This window comes from Patella vulgata, chromosome 3, assembly GCF_932274485.2.
Source record: "Patella vulgata chromosome 3, xgPatVulg1.2, whole genome shotgun sequence".
NCBI classification, from domain to species: Eukaryota; Metazoa; Mollusca; class Gastropoda; family Patellidae; genus Patella; species Patella vulgata.
Genome location: NC_065881.2, coordinates 73719365 through 73742281, shown reverse-complemented (window position 1 = coordinate 73742281; position 22917 = coordinate 73719365). Strand labels below are relative to the sequence as shown.

Here is a 22917-nt window from a genome sequence, read left to right as displayed (position 1 = left end):
AGATTTTTATCGTTTAAAGCTTTACTCTAATGGCTATAAACCTTAAATAAATATCTTTTATGGATAAGTATTTGTAAAGTCAAATGCATATTCACCAATTTTGAATGGAAAATAGACATAAAATCTTTGAGTAGTGAAGTGTTGCACGTTTTAATTGGTTTATTTCTTTGGTACATAGATGCTGTAATTAAGAAGTAGATAGATAATGTTTATTTATGAAAAACATGCTACATGTCAATTGTGGTTCTGGATAACACTTTAGACATGTGATTAGTGTATGGGTAAAACAATGGTTTTAAAGAGACAGTACATTAGCAGAAAATAACTGAACCGTTTCTTTAAATCTTTAGGAGAAATGATGACTCAATGAGTTAAGGCTCAGAAACCTGGAGCTCCCATGTTTGATTCCAGTGTTAGCCAAGAAAATACCACAGGATTTTCCAGCTAGGTTTTCCGTTGTCAGTGGTGCAGGACGGAGAACTTGGCAAGTAACAATGTCTGGTCAGTCGGATAGGATCAAGAACTAAGATCTTGTGTGTACGTGAAAAGAACCCTTAACAGTTGGAATTCAATGAAGACCAGACAGAAACACAGTTGTCTGTTCAAATTTTCTAAGATTTACCATGAATACATGTCTATTACATCTGTATCTTAATCTAGATCTATAGCTACGACTTTGTTACTCCTAGTTAATTAAAATTCACATCACTACCTTTCAAAACGGTGTTAAAGTTATGACTCACTCTGATCCCGGGTTTCAACCTTCACAGTTTGTTGTTAATTTGTCATCTGGTCCGATTTTAGAATGATTTAATGTAGAGCATAAGTTTTAATTTTGAAAATACTCAAAATACTGTAGGTGGAATAACATTATACCAACAGATAACTCAAATAAATTTATAAAAACGATCAAATGTAAAATAAATAGAAGGCAAGATTTTTATGCAATAAAGTTCCTTCTTCTTCTTTCAATAGCTGCATAAATTCCTAGTTAATTTAAATACCTGATATTGTGAAAATTCTGTAAAGTTCATAAGCCTGTCAATTACTAATGTCAAACTTAAAGTTAAATGTAATTGTTAATGTGTGACACAATGCAAATTGTTCTGTTAGTAACCTGATTGCATCATTCAACAACTTTGCAAATGTTTTGACTGATTTATTTATGTTTCAGTCTACTTATATGTTATTATTATCTTCTTTTAATGTTATTTGTTATACCATTAACCTATGCCTGTTATTTAGGTTAAAAATTGTGAAAAAAAAGCCTTTTACATTAGCATATTTTATTTATATGTAAAATCATTTTCTTAACGCTTCAATGAAATATTGGCTACAGAATACAATTATATTGACTATTATGTAATTAAATGAAAAGTTGATGTAGGATTGGGGTAAATCGATAACAAATACAGTTAATAAAAGTAAAATATCTGTATCTCAGGGATATATTTATTATTATCTGGGTCAGTCAAGTCTTAACTATTACATTACATACAGTGTAAATTTATGGTCTTACTGTACATAGTAAAACCTCTAGTTTGACAGATTTAGAATCTGAGGTCACTCGGTACATTTCATATGGCCCACATAGCCCAGTAGTCATGTTAATTTCCTCTCAAACAACATTCAAGAGGTGAACATAAGAAAAACTTTTTGCGTTGTTAAAACTAATAAAACTAAAAAAGTACTTTACAAAAGTTTGTTAGCGATAGATTTATTAATATTAAAAGTTAAGATCACCCAAGAATAGAATTATTGTAGACCCAAATTTCATAAATAGTTTTGTCTTAAAATTTGAAATGTAGGCAGGAGACAAAAAATTTAAGCGAGGAAAATACTTCTTAAAATTGAACATACTTGAACTTTAAGACTGATAGCTTACACATGTTGGGCTGGGGCTAGTTTCATACAAAACTGCTAACAATCAAAATGTTCAACACTAAAATGAAAATATTGTTTTAGTCCAGCTAGTGAGGGGAAACTACTGTTTTCCAGAACTTGGAGCTTTGCAAAAAGTCTGTGCAATTGTTGTATTAAAAGATAAGTACCATGTGTAGACTATCTGACAATGTTAAAGGGTGACGAGTCGTGTTATTGTTTTTTTTTATAAAAAACTGAGTCCCATGTGTACCCCTTCCATTGTATTCATGTGTAATAATACACCGACGTATACTTGACTACTAAATAACAGAAGTTTAATATCAACCCAAACATGGTAGTCATTTTCCAACATTTTTTCTCAAATATTGTTAGAGAATTAACAACAGAAATAGAATAACATATTCAAGTAAATAATATGTAAGAAATGGATTACTTGAGAAAAGTTTGAATTGAATGAAATGACATGTTTATTAATATAAGGTTTTAAATTTGTTTTTTCTGAATATATAATTTGTAGGTTGCTTAGCGGTTGGGCTAAGGGCGTTTATCTGTTTCAATGGCTACAGTGCTATTTCTTCCTGGGAAAGAATAGACATATTGTACAAGACTGAGCCATCCAATCCACATGCGAATATGATTGTAAAAAAAATTGATATTGTATACCCAAAACGTAAGATATAGATTACATTGTACTAATCACAAAATTTGATGCCAGCTTAAACATACATTATGCAAGAGCTAAATCTACCTATTGAAGGTCTTTCTTTAGGCCTGAAATGTTATCTAAATTATTAATTAACTTATCCAGACCATAATCAACTCTAGATGGCATCGCTAGTCTGCGATGTTTACTGGATGAGGTTCCGATTTGCTGTTCGACTTCCATTCAAAATTAAATCATGAAATGGATAATCGAGACTATGTTTTTTATCCTACTGACTTTAGTAATGATGATTGAAGATAGGCCGAAAATTCAATCGCTAAAATCTTGGTTCATAATGGATCAATTTGATTGAAATTTTCAGCAAATTCCCTTTACAGTATCTAGTTTAACTATTATAGTGAGAACTGCCAGCTCTTTATCTAATCTCACATAATGTATCTTTAATGTCCAGTATAGTTAAATATTACGGTAGAAAAGTGTTTGTATGTTTTTTACGCAAATTTTCATGCAAATGATTTATCATTATCACATGCTGAGAGAGATAAGGGAGAACTATTGAAATGGGCTCTGTCCATCCCACTTTTATTTCCTGAGTATGTCACAAGATAACTTTGTGTGATATTTAATTCACACATCAACCCACAATAGTGGTTGTTAATTAAACAAGATCAGTTTTGGTAAGTGTTTCCATGGAAACAAATACAAGAGTACAGGATGTTGATGACTTGAATTGACTCCTTTTGTTTCTAATAGATCTTAGGTCATTATGACAAAGATTATTTAATGATGTATAAAAAAAGAAAGATCATTGTACATCCTCGAAGTTCATCTGATGTAGCTCTAGTCCCAGTAGCTAAATCATAAACGATAAAAGTCAAGTTGAGCCTCTGGCCATAATCATATACAAGTTTGAATATTGCTTGGAGGTTATGTGTTGTGGGGGTTGAATGCAATGGTTCAATAGAGGTCAAGTCTTTCAAACTCAATAACTTTTAACCTTAGAAAGCATTTTTATCCAGTTTGAACTTTTAATATATATAGATATCTTACCTGTCATTCAATATTTGAGAATAATATCTACCTACTTCTAATTAACTGGCCAAAACCTAAAGGTCATGTAACTGATCGCTTCAAACATTATGCATGAGATCTTTGCGCAAATGATATTTTAAAAGGGTTCAAAGGATGCCATGGCATTCAGAGGAGGGCACGTAATTTGATTCTAAATGAACAGTTGAGTAAGTGCACGCAAAAAAGAATATCATTCCAATACCTACTGGGAAATGAATTCTTGCATTGTAAAAGTCATTTAAGATACTTATAACAATCGACAGTTTTCAGTTTTTCTTTAGCTTTTAAAAAGTAGTTTTTAAAGTGACTAACTAAACTTCTATTTTGAAGTTATTTTGTCTTTAGTGGAGCAATTAACCACGATGACCCTGGCGTTTGTAGCGCCCATCTATTACTCGCTTTCATCTTGGGTAAAAGATGGTTTTTACTTAGAAATGTAACCTCGAAGTGAGCCAATGAGGTGAGGTAATGTAAATGCCTGTATGGGTCGGAATATTTCACCCTTAACATATGTGTATAACACATCAATATATAACATTATAAGGGCCAGTTAGTACAAAAAGTAAATATGGGGAAATGTCAGTTGTTAGAATAATATTTTCCTTCAAATTTAGTTATTTCTTTAACATTCAACACAGGCGGAAAAACGTAAAGTACCATTAGATATAGAAATATATGCTAATAACAAAAGATAGATAGCATTACTTCTTTTTGCGCTAAGTATTTATTTAACTTGGTATGATAAAATATAAAAAGATTTGAACATATGTTAGGTGGAGAAGGTGACAAAATAATTTCAAAAGAAGATGCTGTGAGACTATACAGTGCAGAAGTGAAGGAAGAATTTCTTAAGAGTTAGATTAGCACATGTTTTTTTGTATGAAATGTTCAAAAACAACCTGGGATTTTCTAATGGTGAATGAACGATGTGGAGTCTACACCCTCCATTATTTAAAATCACCATTTTGTTAGAGCCATGTAAAGACAGCCATTGTCAAACACATTGAGATATAAACTCTAAAAAAACAACCAAATAATACAGCTAAATTTATTCTTATTTCTTTAACAACAATTGTTGAGTTGTACATGTATTGCATTTCTCTTGACCTCTTGACATCTTTTCGGCTCATTATGTAATATTCATTAGAAGGCAAAGGGCTGTGACGTCTTTTATTGCACCTCATTTTCCTTCTTGCCTAAGGTGTATAATTTTGCGATCTATCGGGAATGTATGTCTTATTCTCTTGAGCAATCATTCATGATATAATAACTAATGAAAGGATATAAACAGTCTTTTGGTTTGGTTATTTTTTTTTGCAATTTGGAATATTTAATTTCATACTTCAATCACTAACGATAATTTCCCCTGTTTCGTGAATGTATGCAAGTTTTATGGATATTTAAATTATTCATGCTTTAAAATCTGGTAACAGATGGACTCAACTTCCATTGAATCAAATGAAACTGTGTTATTTAGGTACATTATTGTGATATCAGTCACATGTGATCTTAATTTGTTTAGTTTGACCTTTCAGAATTGGTACTCTCAAAATTTAATAAACTAAAGATTTGGATACATTTTACTTTTCAAGTACCCAACTTTAGTTCTAGCACTATAGGAATTTCTAACGGATGGTCAAAGTATCATTTATATTATAAACATGTACTTACAGTGTATTTGTTGTATGAAAGGAAATATAGCCTACAATACAACAATATCTTCAATAGCTTGTTTTATTGAGTAAGAAAACAGAAGAACATCCTATTTGTAAGAGAAGTTTTAATAAAATAATATTTTCATATTGAATATATACATGCTAGTAACACCTGCATAACTTGAAGCAGTCAGACGTGAAGGTGAATTTTTACGTAAAATTGCCTTAAGGAAGGTTCTTGTATATTTGATTAGAGGGAATTGACATCAATTCAATAAAGTTTTACGTCATCGGAGCTCAACTAAAACAACACAGGAAACATAATCACGCTACATATACTAGATTCTGGATAAATATCAAAGCTACAGTCTGCTATTAAATGCTGCTTTTCTAACTCTTCTGTTCATTGAGCATTTATTTTATATAATCACGGTATAATCTACTCCACCTAAGAATGTATTGTGAAATATAATTTAAAGTAATAGTGACATGTTCACTTGTTTTCCTTTTAGTTTCATAATGTACCCCATAGTAGTGGTCATACTGAATGCTGATTTTTCTATTAGAATATTGTAATACATTAAGCATATATGCCATTCGGTGCATTTTAAGATTCCTAAAAACTATAACACATTTCAAATCAATATATTTTCCTTTGTCTGTTGTTTATTTTTGAATACTAGTTGATTTCATTGATTTAATAATAGTAAATATTTTATAGGCGATAACAGGTCAAATTCTTTAGTTTTAAATGTCACTGAATAGGAATAATACAAAATCAGTTTGAATAACCTGGCAAAACTATTTGAATTTGAATACTTTCGTAAACGATACTTTTTTTTTAAAAACTGCTTATAAAGTTATAAATATCTACTTCCAAATATCAGTGTAAATATTTATTAACATTAAAAAACCCATAGTTAATTGCTTTCATTAAATAAATAAGTTACTTTTAGTAGTAAATAATTTTTGCAATAAATGAAGACGCTGAATAAATTCCACCACTTGTTAAATGATAGTGTCATGATCTTAACATGGGATTATACTTTGTGAACCTGTCTTTGGAAAAGATACAAACTACTATATTAGGCTAATCAAGATACACACAGAAACCAAACATGGTTGATACATGATTATTTTCTCTCACAAACATGGTGATAGGCATGGAAATGTGTATGATGTTCCAAAAAATTATAATTGGAAAGGTGAAATACATTGCAAGTTTAGTGCGGCTAGCTTCCCTCAAGGGTGTACTTTGTTGCCCACATAGTGACCCGAGAAAATGATTATGTTCTTCAGAAATAATGGAGAATATTTGAGGTATGGATATTTGTTGTCGCTAATTATATGTTGACTAACACCTTAGCATCATACAAAATCATAGTTTCGAAATACTTGGATTATTGTCAAACATTTGATCCAGAAAAAATCTTAATCTAGGATGACACGGTTATATTTGGTATCATGTTTTCTGTAGGATTACTAAAGTGATCATAGAACATAGTTCATCGTTGTCCGGTCAGTTTATAAAACAACTGTTGAACTAACTAGTAAGTCAATATTTATCGAAAATGGACAGTCAACAGCTAATACAAAGAGATTATTGCAAGACCATTGATCCATAGAACAACAACCACATACTTCTGTTTTCTATCTTCTGTAAAGATGATGTCTGCAGGCAGTATGTAGCTCCAATATCCTCTAGTTGAATGAATCCTGTTAACATTTAACCATCAAGTCAAAGACGTGGGTTGAACTCAACAACTAGTTAACTGGTTATTAATCAGTATGAAAGACTTGACCAATATGACCTACTAGCCAGTGGCATAGACATAACCGTCAGTCTCTGATCGACTTCAGTTAATAAAATATTTACTTGCAACTGACCACAAGGAAATGAAATCTTGGATTCTGATCCCAAAAGTAAAAAGCACGTTTTGGTAAATGTTATTTTATTTGTTGCTCACCTTTTACCAACTATATTGAGCACCCAGGAGTTTGGATTGCGTGTCAAGGAATCAAGTTACAATCCTTATTTAATTAAGAACCTCAATATGATTAAAATACAGATCTATATTTCGTTGATGTTTCAAGTGGGTATTTGTAAATACAACTTTCGCTTTGTCTTCACTGAGACTGTCAACCGACAGACCAGTTCATTGGCTAATCCCTCACATCAATCAGAATGCAGGTTATATACCATCTCTTCTAGATCCTAGTCTAGTGAAGGCTAGTAAAACAAAATTTTGAACTATAAAAAAAAAAAAAATTGAAATAGGGTCTGTGTTTTGATCAGATTGTTAGGAACCTATAAATTTAATGTGTTTAGTAAATTCTAATTCCTACTACAGGTGGAAAATCTACAAAACTCAGTTATTGATTTCTATTGATTAATGAAAAATTCCAGAAAAACCTTCAAACCTACAGACATCTTATCTATGGCAGAAATAATCTCATATTCCCAATGGAAGACATAATGACATTAAAAGTAACTGAGTTGACTCATACACACTTTCAGACATGCAGAAATGTATACTACACAAAGTCTAGGTGAAATTGTAAATAAGTCCATTAATCAATATAATTATTATAAATAGAATCTGACAGTATTATCTAATATTATTGAACAGGTTTTATGTTTAGTGAAGAAAGTTAACACACTTTTCTCTGTATCTATAAAGTCAGGGCATAACAATAGCTTCAGTGGCATGGGCTGTGAAACTACCTTAAGTTGATAAAAGACTTTTTATGTGTGGCATTCTTTAGGAATGTCCTGGTCTGGCATTCCAGTTTAATTTGGTAATGTTTGTCACCAAAGAATTTAGACCAAGAATTCTGATTCTGAGCTGACTGTTCTGAACCAATTCTTTCCTTTCACAAGCAGCATCAGTGGAACTAGTAGCATCTGATCCATTTTCAGAACAATTAGATTATCACTTAACAGAGAATACATATCATAATTTTAGTTTAATTTCGGCTGTACAACAAAGGGTGTTTAGCTTCGCAGATAATCAGTAACATAAATTTTCAGTATGAAAAACCAAATTGTTTTTAGCTTTTTAATAATTAGTTTTTGAGGAAATAAACATAATATGCTCTATATACATTGCCCAGCTACAAACATCCAAGGTGAACAAATGAAGATAAAAGTCATCAATATTGAATTTATGGAAATGATGACAGAATATGTGTATTACAATTTTAAGATCTTTGTCAACTAGATCTCAATAAGTGATAACTCTTCCAATAACACAACACATTACCATCTTTTATTAGCTGTTTTTATCAAACAATTCAATTCAGATAGCGTGGGGACAGGTAATTTGATTCCACAGCCGTTTTTGCAAATGCATCAAAGAACTTGCATGTTGTGGTAACATCGAAAACAATTGTTTTACTTTACTTTTCCTCTTCAATTAAAAAGTAAAATGCTCATCAATTCAGGGTTCTTTTATAATTGATCACTGATTTTCATTCCACAAATTAATGGATTTTTCGAATTACTCAAAAGTCTGATACAATTTTTGTGGCTTTCAGCTTTTGCTGTTTTGATGTATGATATTAACTATTGCATTTACTGCTTAGAAACATGGTGTTAAAGTATAAAAATGTAATCTATTAAAATGACAGTAGCCAGTAAATGTGAACCAATTCAATATAGTATATGTTACAAGACCATACTTTTATATACTACTATCATCTACTAGTGTAAAGGGAGGGACTACATATATAATAAGTTTATGAATAGTAAATATGATATACTTATATTGTTTACTTTCTCCAATAATTGATTCGACTAAATAAATATACAGTCCAGGTCTATACAAATCAATAACTGGCTTGTAATACATGATTATCTAGCTTACAGCAGTGAATCTCTTATTCTACTGTATTAACTTATCTGAAATCAGTCTCATGTCCAGTTGGCTATTTGAAATGTTGCTTGAGCATTTGCAACACCGAATGTAATCTTCATTTAAGTCTTTTCATGTTAATGTAGGCTTATTAATATAGTTTGAAGTTTTGTCCACAAGTATTTGATTTATTGCATTCACTAATTACTTGAATTAAACTGGATTTTTATCTATATTATTAATTTCTAGTTACAACTACATTCTTGCACCTGTCACTCAGCATCAACACAATATATATGAGAATTTGATTTTTATATTTTCAAAAGTAATCAAGCGCCCAGAATATTGAAAATACAAGTATTATTACCTTAAATTTGAAAAATGTTCGAATTATAAGTGGAATTGTTTTATCCCCTCCATTGGCAGAATTCTCAAAGCATAGTTGGCCTTTCTATCGCGGTGAAGTATTATTTATGAATAACATACCAGACTAATCATGCACCAGAAAGATTTTTATAAAGTCTATTTGTTTGCCATTCTGATATTTACACTGTTAATAATGATGAAATAATATGCTAGAAGACAGGTTGCTCCAAATCTCAGTAATTCTTTGATCGCGTAGTTATTTGTTGATTTGATAAACTTTGTGATGGAAAAGCAATTTTCATCAGAGAAGACAAGATAGGAAGGCATTCATATTATTTTCTACCCCGCACTTTATGCATCTGGTTGTGTATATGATCTAGCCATGCTTGGGTGAAACGGAATATACTCAGAGAAAAAAATAGTCATTATTGAGGCCACATGTGTACCGCTTCACCCCAACTCCAAGTTGATTTTGCAAACCTTAGCGCCAGGGATATTTGCGTTAATGAGGGAAGTTGGGTTTTGGTTGGCCAACACAAAACCCACATGCTGACAACATCACACTTTTTAATATTAGCAAGGAAAAATTATCTTATTAGCTGTAATGAATTTGTAACTCCCTTGTGTTGACTTAGATTGGCGTACAGCCAGTTTAACATGTACACACTTCGAAGACGAAGATCGGAGTTGACTTCTTAGATTGCAATGAAGATTTTTAGATTCTGCTAACATACTCAAGAGATGAGGAGAAAGATAATTTCTAAGTGCACTTTAGTTACTAATTATTTAAACAGTATACTGTAAGACCTGTATCAAAAGGTCAAAAATTATATGTTTAATTGGAGGTTTTCTGCTCCTTTTTTGTTGCCCCACAAAAACATTTATGTAGTAATGAAAGAAAACTTGAGAAAATATGATGAAAATGAAATATTTTGAGATAATTTAAAGTTTATCATATTCACAGAGAGGATCAAAATAATTGATAAGCTTTTATGACTTTCAAGGTTAATACTTAAGATTTTTATCAAACAGGTTAATCAGGAAGACCTAGTCATATTTAGCAACAAACCGCAAGAACAGATGAAGGGAAAAGATAATTCGCCACTTCACTTCAGAAACGATACATAAATATACACTCCATATTCCTGTTTATACAGTAGACCCAACAGTCCCTGTTTCTCAAGACAGACAAGTTTTACCTCTTGTCCCAGCTTGATGCCATATGAGAATCTATGTTATGTAAATTCAGTATCAGAAAGAAAATGGAACATTGCTGGTGGAAATGTGTAAACATGATCTGTTTCAACAGGGAATTAATCTAGCGTTAGAAAATAAACTATTCCTGCTCACTTCCTATGAGGATGTCTTTAACATATTTCATAATCCGGTTATCAGCATTGTTAAAACATTTCATAACTTTTCAATCAAGTGCACCCTTTATTTTGTTATCATTGAACATTCATTTTATGTGTTTGAGAATTAAATAAATAAATATAGTTTATAAATTTATTTCTCATTTTATAGAATATAAAATTTTATGAATGTATGCAAATGATGATTTAACATTAAAGTAGCTAAGTCTCTAACTTAATATCACCCAAAGTCTTCGACCTTGAAAACACGAATTATTTGTCAATTTAAATCAATATTGATGTTGTGATCTTACTGGGAAAAGGAAAGTTTCTGATATCCAATATTTAAGACAAAATAAACATTTTACCATTGGTTACCATAATGCGTTTCAGCGCCATTTCTAATAAGGGGCTCGAAGAACGAAGCTAGACATATTCCACAAGTCATGTCTAACGGTAACATCATATTCTTATCTGGAGTGTATGCACAATAAATACTATTGGTGTAGACTGGAATAACCAGACTCTAGAGATTGCCATTCGATTGAGACTTCTGGCGTATTTCGCCGAAAATAACTGATCAGAAATTAGAGTAAAAACAGAAACGATTGAATGTAAATCAGTTTATATACATTCATAATACATTATTATATGCGTTGCGACCCATTTGAGTCAATTTCAAGGTCCCAAATATTAGCGATTTAGCTCCTTTAAATACAACAGAATCTCTATGTGTGTAGTTCATACATGATGTGTTTAAAGTGTTTAGGGTTATAGCTTACAACTTATCGGACCACAGTGGACTAACATCTAAACGGTCATGGTATGAGGGAAAAAAAAAAAAACTGTCATTCATAGCCTATTTCTGGCAGACACAAATTAACTAGGCAAACATTTCAGCATGTCAACTCTGCTTGAACTCTTTGTTAATTATATAAACACTAATTAGAGATCTACTTTGGTTTCTAGGATAAAAAAAACAACAATGTATAAGTTGTCTTTATTAAAAGTCACGTAGTTTATAATTAAAGCTATAAACATATGATTTGAACTAATATCTTTTACTTTTTAATAACTGACAATTATAATTGCTTCCTTACGTATATTTTACAATGGAAAACTATGAAATCTTGAAGTATCCATGGGAGCAATTAGCACATCAATATAATTTTTGTAGACTTTTAATTTGATTTAATAGTTTGTATAAGGATATCTTTCACAACCATGTAATTCATGACATAAACATTTGAAATTCAATTTTAAAGCTACAAGCTACAAACATATTATTTGAACTAATATCTTTTACTTTGTAGGAACTGACAATTATAATTGCTTCCTTACATATATTTTACATGGAAAACTATGAAATCTTGAAGTATCCATGGGAGCAATTAGCACATCAATATATGTTTGTAGACTTTTAATTTGATTTGATAGTTTCACTATCATGTAATTAATGACATAGCTCAGAAATAACAATAACATTAAATAGATTGGAATGACATATCTGAAGATATATTAAAATGATACATGAGTCATATATCAGTTTCATTCATTTGGTACAAACATGCCATTTCAATTCACACATCTGCTGTCTGGGCAAAACCCATCTACCTATCATTGCTCACATGACAATAGAAAAAATAATTATTTGTAACTTGAGTCTCAGAATTATGAGTATTATTTGGAAGAGATGGTAAACCCCATTCCATTTAATTCTGTATCGGCTTTCTTTCCCATCCAAATGACTAGCCACTGTCCCTTGTCAAGCCTTCCATCCTACAACACCGGAAAGAGGAAAATATGCTGTAAAATCCCCAAGCGACTTTCTTTGCCAAGACCAGGATCAAAACCCAGGTTAGTGTGCCAGACAATTCTTACACTAGTATAGATAAGTTATGACACGTATATTTGAATTTCAAGTTTAGAGAGATTTAAATATTTCACTTGGCATTATCTTTAAAGCAGGCCTAATGAAATAGTACCTGACATTTTTTAACTTAGTTCCGGACATATATTATTAATATCAATAAAAAAGACAAATCAGTGCCGGACAAAATGACAGGCACCAGAGGTTTTGTACCTGACATTGTCTGTGACAGATGCCTTATTTCCAGGCTTGCTTTAAAGGTACACATACTACCAGATAGTGTGACATTTATTGTTTCAAACATTGACATATCTGTCAGTAATACCTAATCATCGCCAACATCTTTCATGCATCATTTAGGTGATAATCTTATAAAGGGATTAACACCTGAATTATTTAGTTTAATTTCCTGATGTGAATATAAAAAGATAACAGCTTCATCATTACTTTAAACCAGTTCATGTGTTCACACAACACTTGATATCAATACACCTACCTACACAGCAACATGTCCTTTCTTAATTACTTAAAAATAGAATTGTTTGATGATTATAATTGATATGGATTTTATGCGACTATCAAAAAACTTGGTTGGTAAAACACAAATTAATTCACATTGCCCAATGATATTGAACATTTCCCAACCTTTTAAAATATTGATGCTGAACAAAAATGTAAAATTATCATAATAATGTTTAGGCATTTTTTTCAACCAATTTTTTATAACATGGAACTATATGCAATAAAGGGTCTTCTTCATAATCATAATGGATGAATAAAATTGATTTATATCTTGGTGACATGATGAAGACAGAACTGAATTGTTCAGATGTAAATTGTTTATTTTTTGTTACACAACTGAAAGAACTTACAAGTAAATAATTCTGCATATGCTTTGTTAAGTAGACCACACATGTCTGTAGCTGTCTATTATATTAATATATGTGAACAATGATTCTGATGTGAGAACTCATACACTGTTTATTAAAAGGATGAACTAAAACTCCTGCAATTGGCTGATCTATAAGTATGTAAAAATATCATATGTCAACATAAGTATCAGGTCCGGTTGAAGAAGATAACGATAGGATTTCACTTAGGACCATTAAAGCTAACGAATCTTGAATATTGGTAGAATTATGAAAAAATGTAGATTTAATGATTTTAAGTCAATAAAGTTAAGTTTGTTTTTAAGAATTTATGTGTCACTAAAAAGTGTGCACAATACAGCACTAACAGTTACAGTGGGTTAACCTGATGGTATGTTGGGTTAACCAGGCCTAATGCATTTGCTTTAGATCATAGGCCTGTCATTTGTGCATGTTATGGATTCTTTACCAATTTTGTATGAGACGACTTTGCTGGTTTCCTCCCACTCTTAAACATGCTAATCCCCAAATGACCTAGTTTAACTCCCATTTCTCATCCTAAATCTCTTTTAAGCCTGTAGCGGATAACAACATGTGAATATGATACAAGATATCATATCCTATTCAGGATTGCTGGTTCCTATAGACATGTAAGATGATTATCACTAAGTATCTGGTAAATTCATTGGGATTGTCTTTCTTCGAAATGTTGCGTAATTTCTAGTTCATTAAAGGATTATATTCGAATTCCAGGATTTTGTAAAATATGATATAAGTCTGTCAACATTATCATTCTCGAAAACTGAATTCTTTGAAAATTTGATGGGTTAGGGAGACAGAAAGAGGTCTGTAACCTTCTCAAGATCTTCACCGCCTTTCAGATTTAACAATCGTAAGAAAAGGAAAAGTTCTTAAAATTTACCGAATATGTAAAAGTAACTTACATATATAGGTTGTTCTTTTTATTCATGGGGGTTGGATGGCCGAATGATTAGCACGCGCGCACTGTATCATACGGTCTGCCATTGAGTCAACTGGCGGGATTTTGATTCCCCGGTTGTACGTGACAAGGAGTAGGGTCGCCTGTCCAACCTCGTGGGTTTTCTCCGGGTCCTCCAGTTTCCTCCCATTGCTAAAGACCCCTACATGCAAGCAAATTATTGAAATAAAAATTAAACCATATGTTAGTCCCAAAATGACCTGGTTTGTGTTGAGTGGACGTTAAGCCCCATTTCTCTCTCCCTTTCTCTCTTTTTATTCAAAAGTCCTTTTCAGCGAGTAAGACAAGACAAAATGTAGTCAGTTATTCCATACCTCACGTCTTAATACATATCCCACAGATAATATTGAAAAAATAATATTGATCTTTCAGAAAACTGGATTCCAAAAATACAATATTACATGAAATTTCTTTTGACAAAATATGATTTTGAAATGTTAGAATTAGATGAAAAGAAATTGAAACTACTTAAATGAAATGGATAAAAGATTGGAAGTGATTAATCAAAACATCTTCTAGTAATATTCCTCCTAGTTTATTCAACAATTGATAGGAAAATATTGAATAAGGCCACCATATTATCACTGAAAACATTATTCTAATAAATTTCTTTTTCGGTAATATTTTTTGTATGTGACCCAGTTTTTAAGTCATTCTTTTTTCTTAAAACTAAATTTACATTGATCAAGCTAATATACATAGTTGAGTCATCCTTATTACGTTGCTCAATAGGCTGATTTCATATTCATCAAGGGGGGACGATAAGTTAATAGTTCAGTACAATTTTCCATTCTTGATCAGCTTGATAAAGTAGATAGTCAGTATTTGAATGTGTGAATAATTGATGATTCAACGACTGTCTTAACACCTTTTCTCAAGTCAAAACCACGAAATTCACCCATTTATTGTTATCAAATTACGTGAACACCCCTTTCTTTGTAAGATAGACTTTTCCCCCCAGGCTATGTTTATGTATGAAGGTAGTAGGAGGCCGGACTTAACAATTTGATAAAGTGTCTAACTGTATTATCTTCTGGCTGATTGGTTAATCAGTGTAAAATGCCTGTCTGTGATTGGCTGTAGATTGAGAAATGTACTTGGTAACCTCAGAGACATGATTTGTTTACTGTGTGTCAGTATAATCAGTGTGATACCGCTCCGTGTAGTTTTACTAAGTATAGGCTCATTCACCCAGGCTCTTCAGTATTCATTTCATAGTGAAGCTTGTATTGGCAGTAGGCTTGTGCCGTTTGGTCTGATACTCTACATTGCTTTCTATGTAACCTTTTCTACGCTGGTCAAAGATTTTTTAATAACCCTAAGTTTGGACAAATGATGATGTTTTCGGAATATGCGGGACCGACTTACGGTCACCGACCACCAAGAATGGACCCAACAAATGATGTGTTTACCTGTCTCTTTGGAGACTTGTTTGTCAAATGGTAAGTGAAATTTTTAAACACTTGAAAACAACTTAAGTAACAGGACTCAATCAAATTCTGTTCTATTCACAGATTGATATACATCCTGTTAAAACAAGATCAACACTCACTTTTCATAGAAGATGTCTCATCGCCATGATGACAAACTTACCAGTCAGTTCTGACCAAAAAGCTCCTTTTTCTTCTATTTAAGTTTGAAATGTCATACATTTAGGTTTTTTTAGTTCACATGTTAACTTTCTTGAAGGAGATGTACAAATTTAAATGTTACGTGTTTTACAATCAGAAGTTCATACTACATACGTCATGAGTGGTACAAAGAAATGTTTTTCCACCACACGCACACACAAAAAACCCAAATAGCATCAGTGTTAAATATCATATGGTTGAATCTTGTACTTAATTAGTGCAATTGTCACCAATTGTCAATTTGACAGTTAATGATGGTATTACCTATTCAGATATATATTATTTAAATCATTAGTTCCAGAGATTTTTGTGATAAGAAATATCACGACATTAAGAATTTGTCCAATTTAGAATTGATGAAATGTCATGTCCTGACACTTTCACCTATGTCATGTCATACACTTTTACCTTACAGATTTATTAAATTAACCTTTATGTTAGTGATGAATATCACTATATACTTTAGTAAATATATACACAAGTACTTTATTTTCTATATACTGTGGAAAGAATTAAAATTATAACAAAATGTGATGACCAATTACAACTTAGATGACAATAACAATTTTTTACTTGAATTTTCAAATGTGTTATTTCCAATAATTACTTGTTTCTGGCTTCATCAACAAATGATTTACAATTTAAGAATTTATTTCTATTAAATTTATCCTTCATATCTATTCGTGATAAATTATGATTCCTTGGAAGAGAATTCAGTATAACTCATATCGTAAACTAGGATCGCCTCCTACTCATGCTATAGTTATCTACCCCACAGATCTATAAATATTTAAACATTTCCTATTGAAGTTTTCAACAATATGACAATAGATTATTTATGATAAGCTTATCAACAATTTTAAGGTGTGTAGGAGAACTCAAAGGAGAAAAAATGATAAAACCATTTCAAAATGGCCAACTTTTTTTTAAGTAGATAAAATTTATTGTGGAAATACATATTATGTTGTGATCAGTAGTATTATAATAGACAAACAATTAGTTTTGTGTTCTCTATCCTAATAACTAGTAACAATTACTAAAATGTCATTTATTAAAGTTATCTGATGTTTTTTAAACTGAAATTTTCATACATAACTATGTAATATTTTGTACAGATATGTCAGATAAGAAATCGATTTGATTGCATATCCTACCTGTCCTGTATAAACAATTTTTTTTTTGCGTGTGTGTGCCTGATAATTGACACCACTGAACTTAACACAATTTATATAACCTGTTATTACCACTATATCGTTTTATGGTATCATAAATAGTCTTTAATAAAAAATATCGCCACCTCATTATTCATTCAGGGTTATCCCTTAATTACAGGCATAAACTCAAAGGTCCAGTGTATATTATAGTTAATTGGGTTATTTAATGACTGTATTTAGGGATTATCAAAAAAATCAAAGGGGGGGTAACTTTTAAAGAAGAATTAAGGGTAAACAGAAAATATTAAACTTAATGATAGGTAGTTATAAAATCTAACTCCTTTGTAATCAATACCAAAACACAAAATGAGTCAGGATTTTATTTTTTTGAAAGACAATTTCAAGTTTTAAGTTATTTATTATAACTTTACCATATTGAATCAAATAGTGGGCCACTGCATGTAAAAGTATCCATATCTTTAAATGGTTGTAAAAATTAAGAATATGAAACAGAACAAGTGTAGACCCATACCATTATTATACTCAGGGATTATTAATAACATAACTTGAAGATATCAAACAGATCAATACTTAATACCAGACTTCATCGATCTAAAAACAAATATTTGATCAGAATTAGCTTGTTTTTTAATGTTTTTCTGTATATCAACATGGATTTATATGTTCATTATCTGCTTTAAAATGAATTTATAATTAGAATTATTAAAATAATCTCATATAGACTGACAATACCCGATGATATGCATATCATCAAATAGTTATAATTTCGAATTTATGTAACCAAATTACTGCATAGTGCAGAGGGAGGTCAGAGTAACGGCCTCAAATAAAACTTGACAGCTTGTACCTATTGACATTTTTAACGTTGTTGAAAGTGTTCTGTACTAAATATCAGCCTTAGTTTGGAAGTAGAATATGAATCATGTACCAATTGGGATATTGCCGACCTTCACATGTTGGTATGAAATTGCATGTCACTTGATGACAGCTATCATTGAGGACTTATTTTGATTTTTGACAGCTCCTGATGTCACCGAGTGGTACCTTAACTATGAATAATATCCCCATGGGTTATAGATAATTGAATATTGGGGAGATATGAGATATTATCTGGTGATAACCACTGTATGATAATAATCCTTGAATTCTATTAATATATATTACTTTGTCATTCACGTGAGCGGAAGCAACAACGGATGAGATATTTTATTGCAACATATTTCATTTATCTATGATCTCAAACAAAGATCTTATCGTTTAAAATATTTCAAGATATTTGAATTAACATTCTCAAAAGTGACTTTCATTTAAAAAATTTTTTTAAATGATGACACAAATAGGATATGTACTGAATTCGAAAAAATTGTCATTTGACACAAATGTACCACTCTGAATTTTAGACCATCAATTCATAATATTGGTTGATAGCGGTGTTTAAAAGAACACCCACTTTCTTATCGAGTTAATGTCACATGTCGTATTTGAATGAATATGCAAACTTAGACCATTTTCTAAATACTAGTACATTCAAGTAAAAGGAATAATACTTATGTTGTTGTATAAATTTGTAAAGTTTTTGGGATGTTAAACCCCATTTCATTTCTTTTCATTTAATAGTTTTGGACATGTGTTGATGTGAAAGAGACAATAAAACCTTTTGGATAAAATAAGTATAAAATACAATATTCTCCCCCTTTATCTTATAACTGTCACAAAGCTTCTATTCAAAACCATTTTAAAATCTAGTCAAGTTTCATCAAGTAAATCTGACATTACTACATGATTAACAATATTTAATTTATCTTGTTCGTGGTAAAAGTTACATTGGTTGGCCAGGAAACAGATAATATTTACCTGTGGATAGCTTGTGCTAATCTTACTCTTTACATGTTAAGATACGAAAGGTCACATCAGAAAAATCAACACTAAAACCCCCTTCTGAATATACCGGAAAAATTGGGACAGAATGATTTTCTTAAAAATTGTGAAGGAGAACTTCAGATACTTATCTCCAAATATTTAAGAAAATCTCAATCTGAAAGAAAATATGAGTTAAAGAATTTAATGTCTGCATATAACATCCTCCTTCCTGTTGTCTTTTTACAAGAAAATTGGATCCTTCTCGAGCAACCACGATGGCACAACATTTCAAAATAAGAATTTGTAAGAAGCAAATGTCTCTAGGTTGCCTGCATGGAAAAGTGGAATTTAACAGTAATAGGGAAAGATTGTCATATGGTGTTAGTTAAGGCAGTGGAAAAACAATAGAACCAGTGTTGAAACTTTTAGTTAAGGCCAAGATAAATTTCTTGGCACACAGATTTGTTGACTTGTCCGAATGTTTAAACCCCCAAAGTACAGTCTTCAAACAGTAGAAAGAAACCTGTTTAAATATGGCATGTTTACCCACAACATTCAAGACTTTTTGTGAACTTTATGCGTCTTGTCTTTGTCTTTCGCTTGTCCTAGAAAGTTTGCGAAATTCCGAGCCTTTGGCAAGAAAATCGTTTGTAAAAACAACTCTCTAATCTTTCGACAGATTGTGCCAAATGCTCGGAACAGTGCTGTCATGGAACAAGCTTTAAGCTTGAGATTAAGGAAGCTGTCTTTTGCCAAACCCATCATACACATGAGCTATACAATAGTAACGCCTTTGTGTCAGTGCCTTCATGAGGCAATAATTGGGTGTGAGTTTATCAATAAGACTATGGAAATATTATCTTTCCTCTATGTAACTTGTATCAAGAAAAATTGATTGTATTTTTTCTTCGTCTTGGGTAACCAACAAAGTGTGTGTTTCATGTCAATTTATTTTAAATTACAGCTGTTTAAATAATCATTTACACAAAAATGAATTCAGCTTTTGTGAACTTCAAATTAAAAAACATTTCTTTTGAACAGAAAGGTAAACTATAACTACGATCATATTCATGAATGTTACATCTGTTAATTAAATTTGTTCATGCCCTTATTTAGCCAATAGCACTGGTACTAATTTAACTTCGTCTTTATAAAAGATATAAAATAAAAATCTCAACAAAAAAAAAATCTTGTGAAAAGTACATGTAAGATGTGACTAGGTTTGAAAACACAAAACCTAGCCGAAGATATGGCTTTATCTCAAAAATCGAACATACAGTCTAATATTCTAATATGCTGTTTAGACTGCTTTGAAAGCTATATAAATTATAAATTATATTGAAAGCTAGTTAAAAAACCCCAACAAACACTGGCACTGTTAAGTCAGGAGACTGTAGCGTTCACACAGACTATAAGTTAAACTAGCTTAACTGTTGTGACAGCTACAGTAGAAGGTTATTGTTGAATTTGGCACACATATCCTACTTCCACAAAAAGTAATAAAATGTGCATGCCCTAAGATATTGGAAGGGAGCATTTTTAAGCCGACCAATTTAGACAGCCAAGATAAGCCAAGCCAGCTTAAAAGAAAGCCTTCTCAATGACAGGCAGTGAACTGTTTTTTTTAAACTGGATTATTTTTTGTCATCTTTGTTCATTGTCTAAAAAGCATTTAAGTTTTCAAAAGCTGCTCTGGTACCTTTCGACAAAATACCTTTTTCAATGACTGCCAGTTGCCAATAGTGTTGATGTTTATCAATAAAGACCGGCCCAAGAACTGTGACAAAATTGTTTAGTAACCGCAGCTGTCTCCATGGATTGGGATCATATCAAAAGCTAAGCTCGAAAACGAAACAAGAGAAAGTTACAGTTAATTGTCTCTAATCAGAGTTAAAGACTATTGATGTTGGCTTTATTACATCTTAATAACATTAACCAGCATGAATTTGCATGTTCCTTACTAATAAAACAAGTCATGCGGTCAGATTTAATGGCCCTTCAAAAGACTAAATTGTAAAGAAGTTAAAGGGTTTTTATATCTTCATCACTTTCAGGTTGACTTCTGCCTTGATTTATGGAATCTTTAAAACCATGACTACATTATGACATCCGGTTTTTCTTGATTGACTTGTTTTCAAATATCTTGAGTGCGTTAAAATTATCTATACACATACACTTTTAAACAAATTACAATTCAGTTTTATAAAAGACCAGTTACCGGTACTTTAAATTACATATGATTGCTTGTAATTTAGCACTTTTCAAATTAGTCAAGTTAACAAATTTCAGATTGGTATAACTAATTCTCTGGTGTAATAAACTTTTTTCATTTTCCAAAATTAATTTCTAAAAAGTGGTAATGATGAGATATTTGGCACTTGTGATACCCTGCTAGACATATCTATTGCCAAATAGTTATGTTTTCATTAACGTCAAGATATGTTCATGATAAAAGATAGCTGTATTTCTTTATATATTTTTTTATCAAATAAAGTGTAAATGAACCAAAATTTATATTAATAATATATCAAATTGAAAATTTGAAGAGATTGGTAGTTGTTTGAAAATACATGGTTGTAGATTGAGTGATAGCAAACATGCTATTGAAAATGGTAGACTGATTTTCTTAAATTAATTTTAATAAAGTACAATTATGTAAAATAAATGAAAAAAAGATATAACCATTTTATACAATTCCTCTCCCTTTTTTATCAGAGAGTTTAGGAAATTTATTTTTTTCGAAAAGCTGTTACAAGAAACAAAGTTGGTAGACAATACTTATCAGACACTTTGATTTTATCAACCATTTAGTCAGACTTGCTACAAAATTAATGCGAGACTAGGTCTTTTGTGTTTTGTTACATTGGTTGGAAAAAATGAAGCAGGTGTTTTTCACGTTTATGTACACGATATTGTGTGTGATTGTGTTCACCTTTATGGACAACGGCAAGAGAACAAAAAGTTGGTAAAAATAATACAAAGATCCTTAGTAAGTTGAAAAAAACCTTAAAATCTGGAGAACATGAACATTATTTAATAAAAATGGGAAAGAAAAAAAAATACAGGTAGTTATGTTTGGTTTTTTTTTGGGGGGGGGGGGAATAATTTTTATAAACTGAAGATATTAATGAGATAGGCTTAAGAAATGAGTTTGTCAGCCTTATATATCGTTAATATATAAAACACAAAGTTACGTATTTAAAAGTTGATTTGAAGGATGGTGTTTTGTGTTTTGTTGACTTTGATGAATGGAATAATTGTGTTGAACATCTTCTAATACTTAAGACTACTTTAAACCCCCCTTGTAGTTACTTTGTAGGGTGTCTGAATAAATTACAGTTTTTCATGAATATTAAATGGTTTTATACATAAAGAATGTTTATAATCACTACTAATGTTGTACTCTATTAAAAATAGTTTCAAAAGTCGAAAAACTTGTTTAACCAAACTAGAAGTGGCTGTTTCTTAACTTGAATAAATAACTGAATAACCAGAAATATTTAAATTAGCAAGTGGGGGCCATATTTAATTTCCTTTAAATGTGATTTTCAGGGGGTGAAATGAATTTAACTTATTTGAAATTATTATTTTAAAGAAATCATCAGACTTATATATTATATGATCATGTTGGTTTTTCAATTCAAATCCAGTCCTTGCTGCTCAACG

General features: G+C 31.1%; 1 protein-coding gene across 12 annotated transcripts in view; it reads left to right on the top strand.

Moving 5' to 3' along the window:
• LOC126815995 (nuclear hormone receptor HR96) overlaps positions 1-22917 on the top strand; it is a 206375-nt gene that overhangs the window by 159055 nt on the left and 24403 nt on the right. The window contains exon 1 of one of the 12 annotated variants that reach the window (XM_050542100.2): positions 15507-16027. The exons of 10 other annotated variants lie outside the window; for them this stretch is intronic. In XM_050542100.2, the coding sequence (XP_050398057.1) occupies positions 15918-16027 (110 nt within the window). In that variant the 5' untranslated portion in view covers positions 15507-15917. Of the gene's footprint in view, positions 1-15506; positions 16028-22917 lie in introns of those variants that run through there. One more of the 12 variants, XM_050542112.2, reaches the window with a different exon arrangement.